The sequence below is a fragment of the Cinclus cinclus genome, chromosome 3 (assembly GCF_963662255.1).
Source record: "Cinclus cinclus chromosome 3, bCinCin1.1, whole genome shotgun sequence".
In the NCBI taxonomy this organism is placed as follows: domain Eukaryota; kingdom Metazoa; phylum Chordata; class Aves; order Passeriformes; family Cinclidae; genus Cinclus; species Cinclus cinclus.
Window position 1 is genome coordinate 116689948 of NC_085048.1, and position 16454 is coordinate 116706401.

At 57.5% G+C, this 16454-nt stretch overlaps 1 protein-coding gene across 1 annotated transcript; it reads left to right on the plus strand.

Moving 5' to 3' along the window:
• The first annotated feature begins 2658 nt into the window (after positions 1 to 2658).
• SRF (serum response factor) lies at positions 2659 to 15380 on the plus strand. The gene is made up of 7 exons (XM_062490731.1): positions 2659 to 3099; positions 4372 to 4638; positions 9629 to 9887; positions 12022 to 12141; positions 12849 to 13040; positions 13550 to 13626; positions 13894 to 15380. The coding sequence occupies exons 1-7, from the start codon at positions 2659 to 2661 to the stop codon at positions 13987 to 13989; spliced, it is 1452 nt and encodes a 483-aa protein (XP_062346715.1). The 3' UTR covers positions 13990 to 15380.
• The last annotated feature ends 1074 nt before the right edge of the window (positions 15381 to 16454 follow it).

Genomic DNA, 16454 nt, shown 5'->3' on the forward strand with positions numbered 1-16454 from the left:
GTATTTAAGCTCAAACTTGTGCTTTCATGTTTGTTTCGAGCAAGCTTGCAGGTATTCCTGTTTTGGCCTTGCCTCTAGCCTCGTCTTCTAGGTGAATATGGTAGCCTTATTATCCAGTCAGGATTTTGGCTCCATCTTGGAACCAAGTGGATGCTCGGTTTAGTCAGTGGCTTGCTCTGTGGATGGCCCCTGACACAAACACCTGTTGCTGCTCTGCTCAGGTGCTGTGGGTTTATACCTGTCCATGAGGACATGGGTTCACCCCTCAGGGGTCAGCCCCATTCCTGCACCTGTCTGTTCACAAAAAAAAAAAAAAAAATTAAGAAAGGCTGTTACTTAGTTTTGCATGTGCAACAGTATCTCTGTTGTAGTAGTTACTGCTGATGGAAGAGATCTGGCTGTTAAAAAAGAAAACAAGAGCATCTAACTGTATCCAGAATCAGTCAGGAAAAGCAGGGTCTGTGCTCCAGTGGAGCTGTCAGGCAGCTTGTCTGGAAGGAACATTGAGGGAAACCAGGTAAGAAGCTTTTAAGGTGTAGTGTCAAGTTCTGTGCCCTAAAACTCTTTAAGAACAGGGCTAGAGATGGGAATTTTATTATGTGTGGGTTCTAAATGAGAAAAATCCCTGAAGGCTGAAAACTTGCTTTAAGCTGCTTTTGGTTGTCAGTGGCTGCTGGTTTGGTTAAGGGAGAGCCTGCTGGTAACTTGTGTCCCGTGGGTGATGGTGGCTTGGGGACAGGGCTTGGCTCTCCAGCGTGGGTCTGACTGCCTTGGTGAGAGTTTGACATCCTGGGAAGCTGGGGCAGGCTGAAGCTCTGGGGCTTTTCAGAGCACAAGCAGAACAGGCATCTTGGAAAGCATCCACAGGATGAGGCTTGGGAAGGAAAGGACGGCAGCAGAAGGGATGAGCCAGCCCAGAACAAGCCAGGTCTCACCTCTTCCCTGTGCAGACACTCTTGCACTTGGGGAGCAAAAGACCTTGCAGTTGGAAGGCCCAGGGAAGAGGAGCAGGAAAGGTGTAGCTGTCCCATGAGCGAGACAAACCCAAATCCTGCTACCTGCAGTGGCTGCACACTTGTGCTAGGCAGGCAGACCGCCCTGGCTATCAGCTCCATGTACTCATTGTTCCCAGCCTATCTGTGGTGCCTCCAGCCACGCAGAGGGTCCTGCTGACCCTTCTTCAGCCTGGCAGGACACAGCGAGGCCACGGCCTCACCTGTGCCAGGTGTAGTTTGTGCCCAGCTTGAAGGGAGGGTGGCCAGGGCATGTGATGGGAGGCATGTGAGTTCCAGCAGCCCTGCTGGGAGCTATAAATGGCATGTGTGCTCACTGGAGGAGCATGGCTGGCGGGAGGAGGGGGAGGCGGTGGTGGCAGTGAGGGGGGGGGGGGGGGTCGGGTTTGCAGTTACTCCCTTGCTCTGCGGAAGGTTGGCCCTGGGCTGCGGGGGACAGCTGTGAGGGCTGCTGCTGAGCGTGCGTGTCCTCTGAGTGATGAGGCAGATATGGAAAGGGCTTGGGCAAGCTACAGAACCCTCCACGGGGTGCCCAGGAAACAAAATGGGTCTGGGGCAGGACCGCTGCTGCCAGAGGTGAGGTCTTGCCCTGGGCTGCGGTTCCTGTTTATTAAGACAGGCTGTGTGAAACCCCATTTTCTCAACTAGGAATTCTTTGCCTGTCCTCGCAGCTTCGAGCTCTGGGGCTGTGCTGTCCCTCCTGCACCTTAGCTGTCCCACGAGCACCGTGCGGGCTGTCCCTCTGGTGTGGAAGCCTTGGATCACACCTGGATCACACCTGCACGGGGGATGTGAGCTGTGCCAAGCGCTTGGAGCCGCCTGATGTGCAGAGCCAGAGTGGCCGTGAGCCAGGGTGTGTACGGGTGCGCTGTCCCACCCACGGATGGCGGTGGCACAGAACCACAGCCTCGCTCCCTTGTGGGTGTGGAGGTAGCAGCAGCAGGATCTCCCATCCTGGTTAATGGGAGATCTTTATTCTACCGCGTAGCGATCAGCCTGTGCTTCAGCAATGTGTGCTTTGGACATACTGGCTTCAGCCCTGTGCCCTGAGCACCCACGTGGCCCCCACACCCTCTCTGTGCCTCTGCAGCCACCGGAGCCAAATGGACGGCGCGTTGTCCCTTGCGGGCAGTGACAACAGCCGGGGTGCGGGGTTGCCTGGAGCAACAGCTGGTGGCATTGCTGAGAGGCAGGCGCGGAGGACCCTCGTGCCCGGAGCTGGCGGTGGGAAGGGGCCGGGGCAGGGGCGGCAGCGTGGGGATCCCAGCGCCCGTTCGCAGCCCCCGGGCCGAGCGCCCCGCGCCCCCCGCCGGCCGCGCTGGCCCTTTAAGAGCCGCCCTGCGCGTTTCAACCCGGGCGTGACGCGAGCGCGGTCAGACCGTATGCAAATCAAACGCCAAGCGGCGGCCAATGGGCGCCGGCGCTCCGCGGCCGCCAGCCAATGGGGTGGCGCCTCCCGACGGGGCGCCGTCTCGCCCCATATAAGGAGCGCCTTCGCCATAAAAGGCAACATTGTATCGCTTTATATGGGGGCGGCGCGGCGCGGCGGGGGCGGCGGCGGAGCGGGGCCGTGAGCGCGGAGCGCGGCGGGGACATGGCGGGGCCGGCCTGACCCGGCCCGACCCGACCCGCGCTCGCCGCCGCGATGTTGCCGAGCCAGGCCGGGGCCGGGAACGGCGCCGCCGCCGCCGCGCTGGCCTGCGGCTCGGGGCTGGGCCGGTCGCCGGTGCCGCGTGGGGCGAACGGCGGCGGGGCGGCGGCGGGGGCGCCCGGGGGCCGCCTGAAGCGGGAGGCGCTGTACAGCGGCAGCGAGGGCGACTCGGAGTCGGCCGAGGAGGAGGAGCTGGGCGGCGAGCGGCGCGGCGTGAAGCGTGGCCTGGCCGAGGCGGCGGCGGCGGCGGCGGGGCCCGCGGCGGGAGCGGCGGCGGCGGCCGCCTACAGCGGCGGCGGGGGCGGCGGGGCCGTGAGCGGCGCCAAGCCCGGGAAGAAGACGCGGGGCCGGGTGAAGATCAAGATGGAGTTCATCGACAACAAGCTGCGGCGCTACACCACCTTCAGCAAGAGGAAGACGGGCATCATGAAGAAGGTGCGGCCCCGCGACTCCGGCCGGTGCGGGGGGCGGCCCGGCCCGGCCCGGGGTGTCGCCGGCACCCACCTGTCCGTGGGAGCCCCGGCCCGGTCCGAGCGCGGGGCAGGCCGGCGGGCCGTGCCCGGAAACGGCGGCAGCTTTCCCGTCCCGCGGGCGGGACCGGGGGGGGGGGGGGGCGGTGGCCCGGTACCAGCCCCTTCCGGGGGGCTGCGGGCGGGGAGCTGGGCGGCTGGAGCGGGAGCCCTCGGGGCCGGGGCATGCCGGTGTGCTTGGCGGTCTCCAGGCGAGTGATGAGCCCCGGGAGGCCCAGCCCCTGGGCTGTGAGCTGTGAGCCGCGAGCCGCCACCAAAGCCCCGAGTATTTGGTGACACAGCTGGGCTGCCCTGTCCCACCAAGGGCCCGGCAGGACTGGCTGCTTCGGCCACGGAAGGGACCAAGGCCACGTCTCGGCCGGTCCAGAGTGCAATCCGCGGTTCCTGCTGTGCAAAGGCAGAATAGAAACTTGGGAGATTGCGGGTGCTGCCGGCTGATCTGCATCCCCGGTGGTGCTCACAGCATCTTCTGAACAACTGGGTAGTGCTGCATGCCAGTTCAGCTGGGCATCGTGCACCCTGGGAAGGTGGGAATGGATGTGAAGTACTGGACTGGGTACGTCCTGGATGTATGGGACCACGGAATGTAGAATGAGGCCGTCCTGTCCGTAGAAGCTTGTGTGAGACCACTGAGTGTGCAGTGATAGCATGTGAAGTGTGTACTTCCTAGTCCACATGCATTCTTCACCTGGGGCATGGTGCTTGGGTGCAGCTGTGCTCAGAAGTCTGGAGTCTGAGAGGGAAATCTGGGTCGGAACCTGGACGCGGTGTTGGTGAGGGAAATGAGGTAGCAGAGACTTATGCCGAGTATCACTGAGAGGTGAGGGAAGCATCCAGACACGTTTGGAGAACCCAGAGGGATTTCCAGAATGGAGACAGTCCCTTGTCCCCACGTTCTCAGATTACTGTACTGAGAGGACCACTCTACCCATGGCCTCTTGGCGGCCACGTTCCCTAAAGGGGATGGGAACACAACATGGGGCAGTTCAACCTGCAGGGAGCCAGTCCTGGGTTGGTTTTAGAGGCCACAGCTCCTCTGGGGTACCAGGGAGCTGAAGCTGGCATGAAGAGAAGGAAAACCATTCTGCGAACGTGGGGGACACGCGGGGACTCTTGTCCTGTTCTGTGTTGTCCCTGTCACCTGTGACTCCCTGTTCTTCCCTTGTCCTGCTGGCAGGCCTATGAGCTCTCCACGCTGACTGGCACTCAAGTCCTGCTGTTGGTGGCCAGCGAGACGGGCCATGTGTACACATTTGCCACACGGAAGCTGCAGCCCATGATCACCAGCGAGACGGGGAAGGCCTTGATCCAAACATGCCTCAATTCCCCGGACTCGCCCCCACGCTCGGACCCCACCACTGACCAGCGCATGAGTGCCACTGGTTTTGAGGAGACTGACCTCACCTACCAGGTGTCCGAGTCGGACAGCAGCGGGGAGACCAAGGTAATGCTCCTGGGCACCCAGGGAGGCGTGGGCTGTGCCGGGAGTCCTGATCATCCCCAACCCTCTTTAAATAGCACCGCTGGGAGCTGAGGACTAGTCCCCTTTCACTGCGGTTGCAGCGAGCTTGTGTCGTGTCGTCTCGGGGCTGGCTGGCTCCTTGGCTGATAGCAGCAGTGATTGAAAGAGGGAGGGAAGCGGGTGGCAGGTATCCTGGTCCTGGCCCTTGCAGCGTGGCTCCCCACTGGCCCAGCCCACCCCCCTGGCCAGCTTTCAGCACTGTTATCTCTCCCCAGGCGTCTCCATGCTCTCACACTCATTGATAAAAATTTGATTCTGCCTCCATGGCCTTATAAGGCCTGGTTTCCCTCGCCAGAGTCCCTGGCAGGGCCCCTCACATTCCTTATAAGCTGCAGCTGTCTCTTGCTTTGGTGCTGTTTTGGAAGGGGGCAGGGAGGACATGGGGAATGGAAACATTTGGCTGGACAGACCATTTCTGCTCCCTGCCTGTTGTCCCTGCAGACTCTGGCCCTTGCCTGCCCGTGTTGCTTGTTGTGGCCTTTTGCCCGGGGTGGCCTGGCTGTGGGTGCAGAGTTGGGCAGAATCAGCTTTTCTGCTGGAAGGGCCCCCCCGTCTTGTCCCTGCGCTCCCTGGCAGCTGTTCCTCAGAGCTCTGTCCCACATCCCTGCCTCTTCCTTTGCAGGCTGGTGCTCAGATCCACAGGTGCTTGGAGATGGGAGGCAGGGAAATTTGTGGTGCAAGACTGGGATGCCATGCTGAATTTGTGGCTCTGCCACAGCTTCCCAGGCCTGTGTGCAGTTCTGCTGGTTGCTGGGAATTAGAACAGCCCTGCTGTACCTCTGTCATGGGTACCAGGCTTGCTGCAAAAGTGTTCTGCCATTGGCCTTGTCATAGGAGCTCTCCAGCTGTCTCTGCTCAAGCCACAACATCCTTGCCGTGCCTTGCCTTGCTTCATGCATTAAGCTGACAGAACCTGGAGACCTCTCTGCTGTAATTGCAAAGGTAGTAAGCGTAGCCCTGAGATGTGCCCAACATGTCTGGGGCTGCAGAGGTGTTCAGCTATCTGATTTTATGCTGTGGCAGCACAAACAGTTCTGGTCACAGTGCTGCTGGGTACCCCCTATTCCTCAGTGTCCGCCTGCCCACATGTGCTGCACCAAGCAAAAGCTTATTGCTGCCGAGCCCTGAAAAATATCAGCAGCCCCAGAGATCCGTGCCGGCCGAGGAGCTGTGGTGGGCCAAAGTGTGGCTTGAATCTCTGTGCTGTAGCCCTTAAGAGTCCCTGAGAATGGTTCTTGCTGAAGGGATCCCAGCAGCAGTCCTGGCTGTCCCAGTGTGGCATGTCCTCCCTGGGTGCCTCTGGGTGCTAGTGTAAGATGTGCCAGCCCTATCCAGTAGGCAAAGAAGCTTTCTAACACCAGCAATCTCTCCCTTGTGCAGCCTGTGTTTGTAAGGACTTGTGCCTCCTGGGCTTCTCCTGGATGAAAAGGCAAGTCCTGTGGGCATTTCGTAATGAGACAAATCACCTGTCCCTGGCATGAGACTGTCCACATCATATCCCTTTGTACTCTTCCTGGAAGTACTGCTAGTTGGCCCCAAGGGAACTGTGCCCTTGGGGTGCAATTACTCTGCAAAGACTTTCTTAACACAACTCTCTATTCTCACTGTCTGATGCAACCTGAAAGCTCCGTCCCAGTGCTAATGCTTAGTGTGGGGTGCTTTAGTGGCCACAGCCAGCATTTGATGAGAGGCTGGAGGCCTCTGTCTTCTCTGCCTATGGCCCTGTCTTCTGCTTGACATTCTTGAGTAAATCCGCTGCTGGCTGGCTGAGAGTTCCTGTCATGACAAGCCCTGGGGCTGGGGACAGGGCTGTCCTGTTATGCTTTCTGCAGGCCTGGAAGCCTGGTTGGTGCTCAGGCAGAGACCAGCTCAATCCAGATAGACCAAGAAGTCTTCTGAGGATGAAAGGAGCCTGTGGTTGGGCCATGCTGGCTGTGGGTGGTGCACAAGGCTGGGTTACAGGTGCCTCACTGGAGGAGGTGGCAGGAGATGCAGTGCCCGGACTGTCACGTCCAGCCGCATGGGATGCTCCAAAAGACTCCCTGGCCTTCCTATGTGAACTCTGCTTCCCAGATCTCTGTGTGGACAAAACCTGCTTGTGTTCAGTGCTGCAGTGGAGTGGGAATACAATGCAGCCAGGCTGTCACCTGCAGTCAGCAGCCTGCTGGTTGTTTCTCTGTGCTGTACCAGCAGCAGCTCTGAAATCCTCCTGCTGTGCCAAAACCAATCTCCCTGCTGTGGTGCTGGGATTGGGGCTTGCTGTACTTTTGAGACAGTAGCTGTATCCTCATGATGATACCTCCCATCTTTTGAAGGCTCCGAAGGACACTGCCTGCGTGCAGTCTCCTGGATGTGCTTGTGTGGGAAAGGATATTTTGGAGGGAGCTCAGGGGTTCTAGTCTGGGGTGAGAGCATGGGAGTAGCCTTGATCTGGTCATCTCTCTGGGATGGGAAAATGTGGGACTTTGTGCCACATCTGGAGCGCATACCAGGTGTAGGAGACCAGACTGGGATTTCCCACAATACCTCCAAGGCCTGTTGTCCTGCTTACACCTGTGTGATGATTCTGTCTAGGGGCCTGGGCCATGCTGAACAGCATCGCCTCAGGAAGTCCCTAAAAACTGTGGAGTGGGATCATTTCTATCCCCAAGGCCCTACTGCAGTCCAGGATGAGCATCAGCTGTCCTGGTCTGTGCCCTGTGGTCCACCAATGCTGCAAAGCAGTGGTGTGGGTCTGGGCAGACACCTGCTGTGTGCTGCTTCTGCAGACACTGAGTTTGCACTGAGCTGGAATAGATGCGCAGCTGGATAAGGAAGGGAAGAGCTCTCAGAGCTGCTGTCTGCCTCAGGGTTTGTCCTTGGCCCCTTGGGTGATGTCTGCTGAAGTGACCCATGACTTGCCTCATGTGTGTGGTCTGGGCTCTGGGAAGGGTGCTGGGAAGAGACAAAGTGCCCAGGGGATCACTGTGGCATCCCAGACAGTCATGAGTAGATGGCAATGGGTGTCCAATCCCAAAGTCTCTCCCAGCTCCCCTGTATTGGGAGCTGTTGCTACCACCCAAGAGAAGCACAATAAAGATGGGAGGAATCCGAGTCTCAACAGGGTCAGAAGGGGGAGGGCAGAGATGGCCTGTGCATGATTTGAGTCTGTTGCTGTAGCATCTCTCCCAAGCACCTTTGTTTTGTACTGAGATTTGCCCTTTTCCCTAGATTTGGCTTCTAGGGAGCCCTGAGAAGAGTGCTGTGAACTTTCAGGGATGCCTTCTCCAGGCCTGGGAATATGGAGTATGACTGGGTGCTAATTACCTGGCTGGTTGGGGGTTATATCTCATGGAGGTACCTACTTTAGAGCTATAGCAGGGGATGAGGAGCCCTGGATTTTCCAACTGGGAACAGCACCTGTCCTACCCAACTCTGCTGTGGCTCCCTAGTGGGCTGGGAAGAGCACTGCCCTGTCACCCACGTTAGGAGGGCACCCACAGCCTCCCATGTCCCATGTGGGATGGCAGGAGTTTGTGGTTGAGCTAATGGAAAGTGCCTCTGCTGGGCTTTGCTCTGTTATCACGTGCCTCTGCTAATTTGGACTTCAGGGACTGCAGTGCCAAGGCACAGGGGTGTTGCTCTCCTCCCTCCCTGGGCCCTGGGGCACGACTGAGTGCCTGGGATTGGATCCCCCTGTCCAAAATGGGCTGCCTTCCCTTTTTTAGCTGTTCGTTGAGCTGTGAATTCCTTGCTCCTGGCAGCTTGACAAGCTGGGAACAAGGCTTAGCACGTGGGAGAGCTGGGCCCACCAGCTGCAGTGGGAGGGGTGGGAGTGTGGCAGCCTTAACTCTTCCCAGGCGTGCTGGCAGCTGTGTCAGGCCATGGGGACAGCAGGTCACCTGTGGCCTGTGTCGTGGGCTCCTGTGAAGCAGGGCATTCTCAGTGTGCTCTTGGCCAGATGAGCAGGGCAGGAGAGGAGTCATGGGCACCCTGGGTATTCCCAAGGGGATTTTGGGAGATGGAGGCAGCAGGTATCGTGCTGGGCTTGGTTGGTTTCTGCAGATCCAAGCCACATCCAGCCATGTGCTTTGTGGCTGTGGAAACGAATGTGTTACTGCAGGTTGGCATGCACATCCCTCCCTTGTTTCCAGACCTGGGATGCCAGTCTCTCAGGCCAGTGTTGGCCCAGGACAGAGCCCTCTTCCTGGTGCTCAGCTCCTCTGGCGATGCTCCTTGCAGGACCGTGCTGGCTGTAGTGAACACGTGGGCTCCTTTGGAAGCATTTGCCTCATGCCCATCTCTTGCCAGTGGATTGGCAAATAAGTGCTTCCTACAGACAGGTTCTCCTGGCCTCTGCTTCAGGAGATGTGTGCAGGCATTCCCCAGGGCCTGCCAAAGCTGCTATTAGGGCTGAGTTTTGGCCTCCCTAGTGTCTAGGTTTCTCTTTAGTCACCTCTCCCCTGTCACTTCCAGTGTACAGCTGCCTTTAAGAGCCAGTTCTCAGCTTGTTCTTGGTTGTGTGTTTCCTGCCTTAAGGGAAGTGGTGCGTGTTCCTGACAGGAGTCTCTGTGCCTTTATGTTTGTCCCTGCAAGGGCTGCTTTTGCCTGATGTGTGCCAAAAAGAGGCTGTTCTCTTCTTAGACATTCTGGGGACTCCTGGGGAGTAGGACAGTTGCTTTGTCCCCTGGTGTGCTGTAGGGAAGGCTCTCAGGGGACTTCTGTGGCCCTGGGCTTGCATCCAGAGTTTATGCGGAGCTCTCTCCGTCTCTCCTCCTGCTTGTGCAAGAAGCTCTCCTCTGCTCCCCTGGCTCTGCTCCACGTGCTGGCAGCAGGCTGTGAGGGGTATGGTTTGGCAAGGGGATGCAACCTACAGAGCCTGGTTATTGGTCTCGTGGGCTGGCCCAAGCTGTGACAATCTCTCCTTTTACAGGACGCCCTGAAACCCGCGTTCACTGTCACCAACCTGCCGGGAACAACGTCCATCCAGACAGCCCCGACCACCTCGACCTCCATGCAGGTCAGCAGCGGCCCGTCATTCCCCATCACTAATTACCTGGCGCCAGTGTCTGCCAGCATCAGCCCCAATGCCGTCACCAGTGCCAACGGGACAGTGCTGAAGACTACTGGAGCCAGTGCAGTGACATCTGGGGGCCTCATGCCGATACCCACTGGCTTCACCCTCATGTCAGGTCAGTGCCTTTAGGGACTGAGGGTTGCATCCGTCCATCTCTGTACCTGGAGCGCGTTGCTGCTCTCTGCAGAGGAGAGGAGACCTAGTGGCAGAAGGGAAGCAGAGTGGTTGCTGCTGTAAGGTGAGCCCGGCTGTGATTCTGTGCTCAAACCCAGCCAGGCCAGTGGCTGGAGAAGGGTCATGTAGTGACTGTTTAATTAGAGCTGCCAGCTGGCTCTGCTGCTGGGAGACGGCAGGGAGCTGAACTGGGACCCCAAGGCAGCACCGAGAGACCTGGAGGGAGTGAAAAGAGCTGGTGGTGACAAAGCCTTTCTTTCTCCCTCCTTTTGGCAGGTGCTTCCCTTTCTCTGGGGACCCCTCCCATTCCTCTCACTCAGTTACAGCCGCACTCCCTGGCTCTTCCCAGCCAGCAGGGCCAGCTGGTCACAGGTACAGCTGGACAGCTGCAGCAGGCACAGCAGACAGTCTTCCACTTCCCTGCCAGAGCTGGAGGGCAGATTGTGTCGCTGACAGGTCAGCACTTGCATCTCCTCCTCTTGCTAGAGATGGGGGAATGGAGGTGTCTCTGGGGTCCTGGGCCAGGCCACAGAGCTGATCCCTGAGTGGGAGCACAGAGGAGGCAGAGCACAGGGAACTCTGGCTGTGGCTGCTGGGGAGAGATGGGAAGACGGGGCTGAAAATGCTTGACCTAGGCAGGAGAAGCATCCTGAGGGATGCAGACCAAGGGAAGCCGTGGATTTTCAGTCTCATGCCCCAGGGCTTGGCCTGTGGCTAACAGATGCAGCAGAGACAGGTCCCTAGTGCAGCTGTGCTGAGGGTGAACTGTGCTGCTAGAACTGATGGAGGGATAGCACAGGGCCTCAGATGCCCAGTGGTTGTTTATTGAGTGCTGGCATTTGAATCTGAGCAGCTGCCTTTGCTTCTGTGTTTGTATCTGCAGTCAGCCACTGAACCACAGTGCAGAGGACAGGCTAGGGGAGACCCAGAGCGGAGTAATGGTGCTGCTCTGCTGCCTTGTGTGCACTGTCCTTTGTAGAAATTTCTTGTTCTGAGTTAAGGCTCTCCAGGTGTTTGTTCTTGGGCTGGACATGTTCCTGGATGGAGTTTCAGAGTAGGGCTGGGCTCTCCTTGCTGGTGGCATCCATCATCTGAGGACCAGCAGTGAGTGACACAGTATTTCTCATGTCCTCCCTGTTTGTGCCTAAGTTCATGACTCTGGTAACTTCTGTGCTTTCTTGGAATGCTTAAGGCTCCTGGGGGCCTGGGTAGACAGCAGGTTTCCATTCAAGGGAAGTGGATTTCCTTTGTGATCTGGAGGAGATAGGAGAATAACCGATGTGTGTCTCTGGGGTGTGATGTGTTGGGAAATGCCCAGTCTGAGCAAGCTGGCCAGTCCCTTGTATCCCTTTCTCTTCCCTCTGGAGACAGGACCTCAGCCTTAGGAGACCTTTCTGTGCCAAGCCATGTTTCTTCTGGATCTGAAGTGCTTTGCAGGGAGTGGTCTGGGACAGAGGCTGGCTATGTGGCCTGCAGCTCTGGGACGCACACCTTCAGACCAGGTGTTCTCTAATTCATTTTTCTGTAGGGCACTGTAATGTCCTTAAGTTCACAAGTGGGCTGAGAGCTGCACCCTAAATGCCCTGTGGAAGATGGAGCTGGGCTCCAGAATGTGAAGGAAGAAGAGCCCAGCTGGTGTGGGCATTTGGGCCCTTTTAGTTCCACTCGGTGCAGCAAGGTGATCCTTGCAGAGCTGACTCCTCACTGGGGAGGAAGATCTCGGCCCTCTCTTCCCAACGTCTATTCTGTGTCCTGGTGGAACCAGGAATGGCAAGGAGGATCCTGAATGTTCCTGAACCACGGCTGGGAGTTGGGCAAAAGCTGTTGGGACCATTTCTTCCCTCTTGGAGCTGTGTAGGCATTTAACCCCTTCTTGGCCCACGTGCCAGGAAGGAGCAGGTTTTGTTCTCTGGTTTCTGCCACGCACTGCTTCTGTGTAGCCTCCCCCAGTGCAGCACAGAATGGTGATGTGGAGCTGTGTGCAGCCACAGAAGGAACCAGGGGGGCTTTCACATGGCCCAGAGTGCCTGTATCCCTGGGGAGCCGCAGGCTCACGGGCTCCTCTCTCTCCCTAGGTGGTACCATGGCTCAGCAGGTTCCAGTCCAGGCAATCCAGGTGCACCAGGCACCGCAGCAAACGTCTCCCTCTAGTGACAGCAGCACTGACCTTACCCAGACCTCTTCCAGCGGAACAGGTATTGGTAACCACCTTCTGTCAGCCTTCCTAACCACTGCTGAAAACAACCCACACCAGCAGGCCCCATGCCTGTTCCCTGGCCAGTTTCCTTCTTCAGGCCAACTCTATCCAAGGATTTCTGATAGTTTCCCATGCCTATTGATCCCTGTTGCCAGGTCCTCTGCTATGGTGTATCCTACGCTGGGCACAGGGCACCTTACAAGGGATTTCCTGATACATCATCAGCTCTCACTTGCAGCATGGAGCTGGGAACAGGTTGCTCAGTTCTCAGGGGGTTTCTTAGTGAGCCAGCATTGCCTCTAGCACAAGGCATCGGCTCACACCTTCTTGAGACTTTCACTGTCTCTGCAGAAGACATCTCTTTGTCAGCAAAATCTGAGTTCAGGTGCCTGGACGCAGGCTGAGTCTAGTTCAACACTTCTATTAAAGTTTCATCAGGGGATTGAGATACAAGTTGAATTTAGTCCTGGGATGTTTAGCTACCGTGTTTTCCTGCCTCTTCATACTCACGGAAGGAGAGGTTTGACCCTCTCCTGCTTGATGTCTGGGGCTTTTTCCCAAGAGCTTGGAAGACAAAGATGGGTATCTCCACACACCGTGCTTCAGCACAGCATTCCTGGGATGGCTGGGGTGGGGGTGCTGAGCGAGCGGGCGAGCGTGGCAGGTTCCTTCCGTGGGCTCACGTGTGGTCTGTCCCGGTGGCAGTGACCCTCCCGGCGACCATCATGACGTCGTCCGTGCCAACCACCGTGGGCGGCCACATGATGTACCCCAGCCCGCACGCGGTGATGTACGCGCCCACCTCCGGCCTGGCCGACGGCGGGCTCGCGGTGCTCAACGCTTTCCCACAGGCGCCCTCAGCGATGCAGGTGTCCCACAGCCAGGTCCAGGATCAGGGTAAGGCATCTCTCCAGGTCAGTGCTCCCCCGGGAGTGCACCGACACCCTGGTTTTGGTCGCGTATATTTACGCTGTACGTTCATCGCAAAGGGTTTTCTTCGCAGCAGTCCTGGTGGCTGGGAAAAGGCCTGGCAGGGGCGATGCTCTGTGTGTGCTTTTAGGTCTTGCCATTCTCTTGTGCAGAGGGTTGTTGATGGGTAAAAAGGAGGGTGAGGGATTCTGGGATGGGGCGGCACGTGAGGCAGGCAGCAGAGGGAGCCAGGAAGCTTTGGAGAGGATATGTGCTTGCATGAGGGGGAAAAGCAGCATGGAGCCACGCGGGCAAGGCTTGGATTGAGGCCTTGTGCCTGCTTCTCCTGGCATTTGGAAAACTAGTGCATGTGGCTTTCTTCTGGAATGTCTCCTTGTGTGCAAATAGGCAGCTTTGTCCTTGAGTAGTTTGAGAAAGGATCCATGGGGGGAGCACTGCTGAAGGGACAGTGTCATTTTTGCTTCTCTCTGCGGCAGGTGGCGTCCCCCAAGTGTTCCTGACAGCCCCATCAGGCACGGTTCAGATCCCAGTCTCAGCTGTCCAACTTCACCAGGTAGGCACAGAGTAGCACTTGCAGGTGTTCTGGGGTTGTTCTTGCTTTTCTTCTGCCTGCACATCCTTGGTGTGTCTGGGCAGACCTGGCTAGGTAGGATCAGTCCTCAGGTCTGGGAATGCAGTCTGTGCTACCCACCCTTGGGTGAGGGAGCCTTGTCCTCCTTGGACTGGTGCCCAGGAAGGACAGCGCCCCCCCGGGCTGATGGCACTCATGGTCTCAGGGCATGCTGTCCCCCAGTGGTTCCTCCTCCCTTCTCTCTCTTAGATGGCTGTCATCGGGCAGCAGAGCAGCAGTGGCAGCAGCCTGACGGAGCTGCAGGTGGTCAACTTGGACACCTCACACAGCGTCAAGAGTGACTGAGAGGCCTCTGCTGCCGGCCTTCTGTTTCTGGCTTGTCGTGCCAGTGTCGGGGCTGGCAGCAACTCCTTCTCGTACAGACTGCACCAGTTATTTATTGTTGCCTTTTCACGTTTCCTTCATCCACACATGCACACACACACACGCACTCACCCACCCCCACACACACAGGCATGCGCGTGGGGCTGCAGGACCCACCCGGGGTGGAGCCGTGCTGGGGTCGTGCAGGGCTCGGGGCATTTGGATGCTGCAATAGCTGTGCTTGTCTCACGCCAGCCAAAGAAATTTGTCTCTTGAGGGGAGGATTGCTCTGCACTGTAAATAAATACTGCAGGACATTCCCAGCTGGAGGCTCTGGCTCCCTCTGGGTGCTCTGAGTCACCTTGCCCATGAGTATTTACTCTGTGTGAGGCTCAGCGTAGACCCAGAGCCGTCGTGCAGGTGCAGCTTGGAGCAGAGTGGGTTGTGGCTGTGCTGCTGGCCTCAGCAATGTGCCTTTGTGGGGGTGACAGGTCCTGGCCGCAGCAACTCACCCTGTGCTCCAGACAGGAGAGAGGGGCCAGCTTGCATGTGCATCTCTGGGCCTGCGTGCCCTCTCCCTGGAGGGCAGGGCACAGCTGGTGGCACGTGGCCCTGTCCTCCTCGTATGCACTACAGTGAGCCCTCTGCCCTCAGTGCCTCCTCGCTGGGCTGCCTGGCAGATTTTCAGCCTGACTGGCCCTGCCCCGGCAGCTGCCCTTGCACAGGTGAGGTGGTCGATTGATGCCCAGGAACACAAAGATGCCCTGGAGAGCTCCTCAGGGGCCCTGTGCTCTGCCCAGCCCCACATTCTCAGCCCTCACACTGCTTCTGGACTCCATACACCCAGGGGAACGTGGCTGGATCTTTTCTACATCCCCCTGCAGCTCCAGCCAGCGCTTTCTAAATTTCTGTGTCTGATGCAAGGTGGAGAAACAACTCCAATGTCAAAGGGAAGAGCCCATGGGGCACAGAGCTGCTGGGCAGGTGGCAGGCTCTTCCTCTGAGCAGCAGGGTGACCGGCAGGCCATCCTGGGCTGTGGGGGAGCAGCTGTGATGCCTGTACAAGCTCAGCAAGGCTGGGGGAGAAGGGCTGGGGCATGCTTGGTCCTGCATGGGAGTTGCTGTGAATGGCTCTGCTACCTAGCCCTGTCCCTGGAGGGAGAGTGAGCAAGTGAGAGAAGCTGCTGAATCCTTAGGGGAATAAGCAGTAACTTTTTTTTTTTTAAGTTAAAAAAAAAGAAGCCTTGGAGAAAAAAAAAAAAAAAAAGAAAAAAAAGAAAATTACTTTATTTTTCTAAGTGTTAAACTCAGTATTTATGTAATTCTTTAAGGAATAAAAGTTTGGCTCCTGTACAGTTTTAATGGGGTTTGTATCAGGGGGATGGGAGAGGGGTGGGTGGGCGGGCATGGAGGCAGGAATGGGGCCTTGCTTTTGAGTTTGTATTGTAACCTTGGACATGTTCCCTCAGCATTAGCGTTTAAGCTGCACTCTCCATCCACCAGCATGTGCCAGGGATCAAGCTGAACCGAGTGGGATGCTTGTTTCCTACACCTGTAACGAGGACTTCATACCCATAATTTTGGGCTTAATGGGCAGAAGGCAAGTGAAGCAGTGGCTGGTCTCTGGAAGTGGTAAACCCATTCCTCAGAAGCAGGCAGTTTGCAATGTGCCCAGGAGCCAGAGGCGGGCTGGGTTTCCTGATGACTGCCCTGGTCACTTCTGGTCCAGGGACCTACAGCTGTTCTGTCACTGTCACTGCTCTTGGTGTGGAACAGTGCTGCCTGTGTCTGCCTAAGGGACAGGGGCGTCCCCACTCCTCCCTGTGGTGAGTGACCAGCAGTGGCTAATCCCTGCTCTCCCTGCTTGGCGTGCAGGCAGCATCTCCTGAACTGGCCAACGATCTGGGCTGTATTTCCCTCTCTAAAGCCCTTCTGCAGCACACAGATGGGACAGGTCTCCTCCAAGCTCCCTGTGCAAAGAATTCCCAGAGGGTCTTTCGGCCCTCGATCGGTTGGCAGCCTGGGAAGGGCTTGTGGGGAGCAAAGTGGTCCATCTGGTGAAGGTGACATTGCATGCTGCATCCCCTTGGAATTCTTGCTCTAAGAGTGATACAAACCCTGCAGCTCAGAGCATGTGGGAGTGCTGAGCCATGATGTCCCATGGCTCAGTGTAGAAAAACTGCTCAGTGGTGCTTCCAAAACCATGTAGGTACCTAGGAGTTCATCCAGGGAGAAATGTGAGTTAGAGTTTGCATTGTCCTTTGCCCTAGCACATCACTGTGGCCTGGCTTTGCTCTGCTTTGCTTCTGCTGGCACTATGGAGCAGAGCTGTTGGGCCAGAACGGCGGAGAGCCCCTGCTGCTACAGGATGTCTGACTGCATCCCCTCCCTGGCTCCCCAAAGGCAACTGCTGGTTAAACGCTAATGGTGTATTTTATTTAAGTGCA

What these genes read in the sequence shown, in the direction of transcription:
- SRF (XM_062490731.1), top strand. Translation starts at nt 2,659, where the DNA reads ATGTTGCCGAGCCAGGCCGGGGCCGGGAACGGCGCCGCCGCCGCCGCG. An exon ending in TGGCTTCACCCTCATGTCAG is followed by an intron (nt 9,888 to 12,021) that starts GTCAGTGCCTTT and finishes CTCTCTCCCTAG; the next exon opens with GTGGTACCATGGCTCAGCAG. An exon ending in CAGCTGTCCAACTTCACCAG is followed by an intron (nt 13,627 to 13,893) that starts GTAGGCACAGAG and finishes TCTCTCTCTTAG; the next exon opens with ATGGCTGTCATCGGGCAGCA.